Consider the following 1534-nt stretch of genomic DNA (forward strand, 5'->3'; position numbering starts at 1 on the left):
CCATTGCGTGTATTTAATAAAGTTGGGCCGGGTTATAGTGATAAAAGAATGGATAGTCTGAAGTTCTGGACCGGGCTACAGACCTGGCCTCGCTAGGCTAAAGCCTGGTCTTAGCGTGCTACAGGCCTGGCCTCGCCAGGCTAAAGCCTGGTCTTACACCTGGCCTCACCAGGTCAAAAATTTCAACTCTCCAATGCACTGTTCAACCCAAAAACTCCGAAAATACTATATATTAGCCTACCTTGGCACCACAAAACCTTAAATTACTTAGTAAAATTTTTCGGGGCCTTACACCTTTGTTGTTACCTTTATTGTGATGAACTTGTTCCTTCTTCACATTCTTTCATTTAGCTCTTTCCTTCTTCCATTCAACTTCCCAAAAAAGACAATTTTTGATCATGTGATCAGTCTTTCCACACTTGTAGCAACCATCATTGGTTTGCTTCTCCGAAGCTCTTGCCTTGATGTAGTTTCCACTTCTTGAAGAGCCCTTTCCTCTTCTTAGGTACTTCTTGAAGTCTTTGGTGATCATTGCCATTTCATCATCTTCCAGATTAGAACCTCCAGTAATTCTGAGTGCTAAACTCCTTTCCTTCTTAGGTACATCTATTTTCATGTTCTGTCTCCTAAGTTCATAGGCAGTGAGATTCCCAATCAATTCATCCACAGGGAGAGTGGTAATATTCTTTGATTCCTCGATGACAGTGATCTTGCTTTCCCAAGTAATTGGCAAGACCCTATTAAGTATCTTCTCAACTCTTTCTTCTTCAGGGATAATCCTTCCAAGAGATTTTAGTTCATTTGTCAATGTAGTGAACCTTGTGTACATCTCCTGAATGGTTTCTACATCTTTCATAGCAAAGTTTTCATACTGAGAGAACAGTAGAGTTCCTCTAGATCTCTTCACATTAGTTGTTCCTGCAGCGTGTCCCAAATTTGCTTAGCAGTGGAACAACCTTGGATTCTATTGTACTCATCTAGACCAAGTTCATAAACAAGCCACTTCTTGGCTTTGGCATTCTTTTCCCACCTCTTGAGATCCTCAGCGTTGTAATCAGCTCTTGTCTTTGGAACATCTACTCCTTCAGCATTTTTCTTCAAAATAGCCAGTGGACCATCAATGACAATGGCTCATAGCTCATAGTCTTCTCCTTGTATTTGATCTCTCATTCTTGACTTTCACCAAGATTAGTACTGGCCATTAAAGAGTGGTAGCCTAGCAGTGGATTGCCCTTGCCAATTTTCAGGTGGTGCACTCATCTTGATCTTCTCCTAAGGTGTTAGCCTCTTCAAGGATAACTCGCTCTGATACGAATTGATGTTTTATACTTCAATATCACACAAGAGGGGGGTGATTTGTGTAGTATCTAATTTTCGCGTGCACCGATTATAGGACCTGATTCTTCTATGTGTTCCTTACACTACAGTTGCGGAATAATAAATGCAGAAAGTAAAGAACACAAGTATTTTTATGTGGAAAACATCTAACTCAAAAGGTGAAAAAATCACGACCTACTACCCAGTAGAATTTTTT

The 1534-nt window shown here is 40.4% G+C and overlaps 1 protein-coding gene across 1 annotated transcript; it reads right to left on the reverse strand.

The window, feature by feature from the left end:
- Positions 1–343: 343 nt before the first annotated feature.
- On the reverse strand, positions 344–1202 carry LOC138901713 (uncharacterized). The gene is made up of 3 exons (XM_070189495.1): positions 1184–1202; positions 957–1082; positions 344–849 (listed from the first exon to the last, which is right to left on the reverse strand). The coding sequence occupies exons 1-3, from the start codon at positions 1200–1202 to the stop codon at positions 344–346; spliced, it is 651 nt and encodes a 216-aa protein (XP_070045596.1).
- Positions 1203–1534: the final 332 nt, after the last annotated feature.

The sequence above is a fragment of the Nicotiana tomentosiformis genome, chromosome 11 (assembly GCF_000390325.3).
Source record: "Nicotiana tomentosiformis chromosome 11, ASM39032v3, whole genome shotgun sequence".
Lineage (NCBI taxonomy): Eukaryota > Viridiplantae > Streptophyta > Magnoliopsida > Solanales > Solanaceae > Nicotiana > Nicotiana tomentosiformis.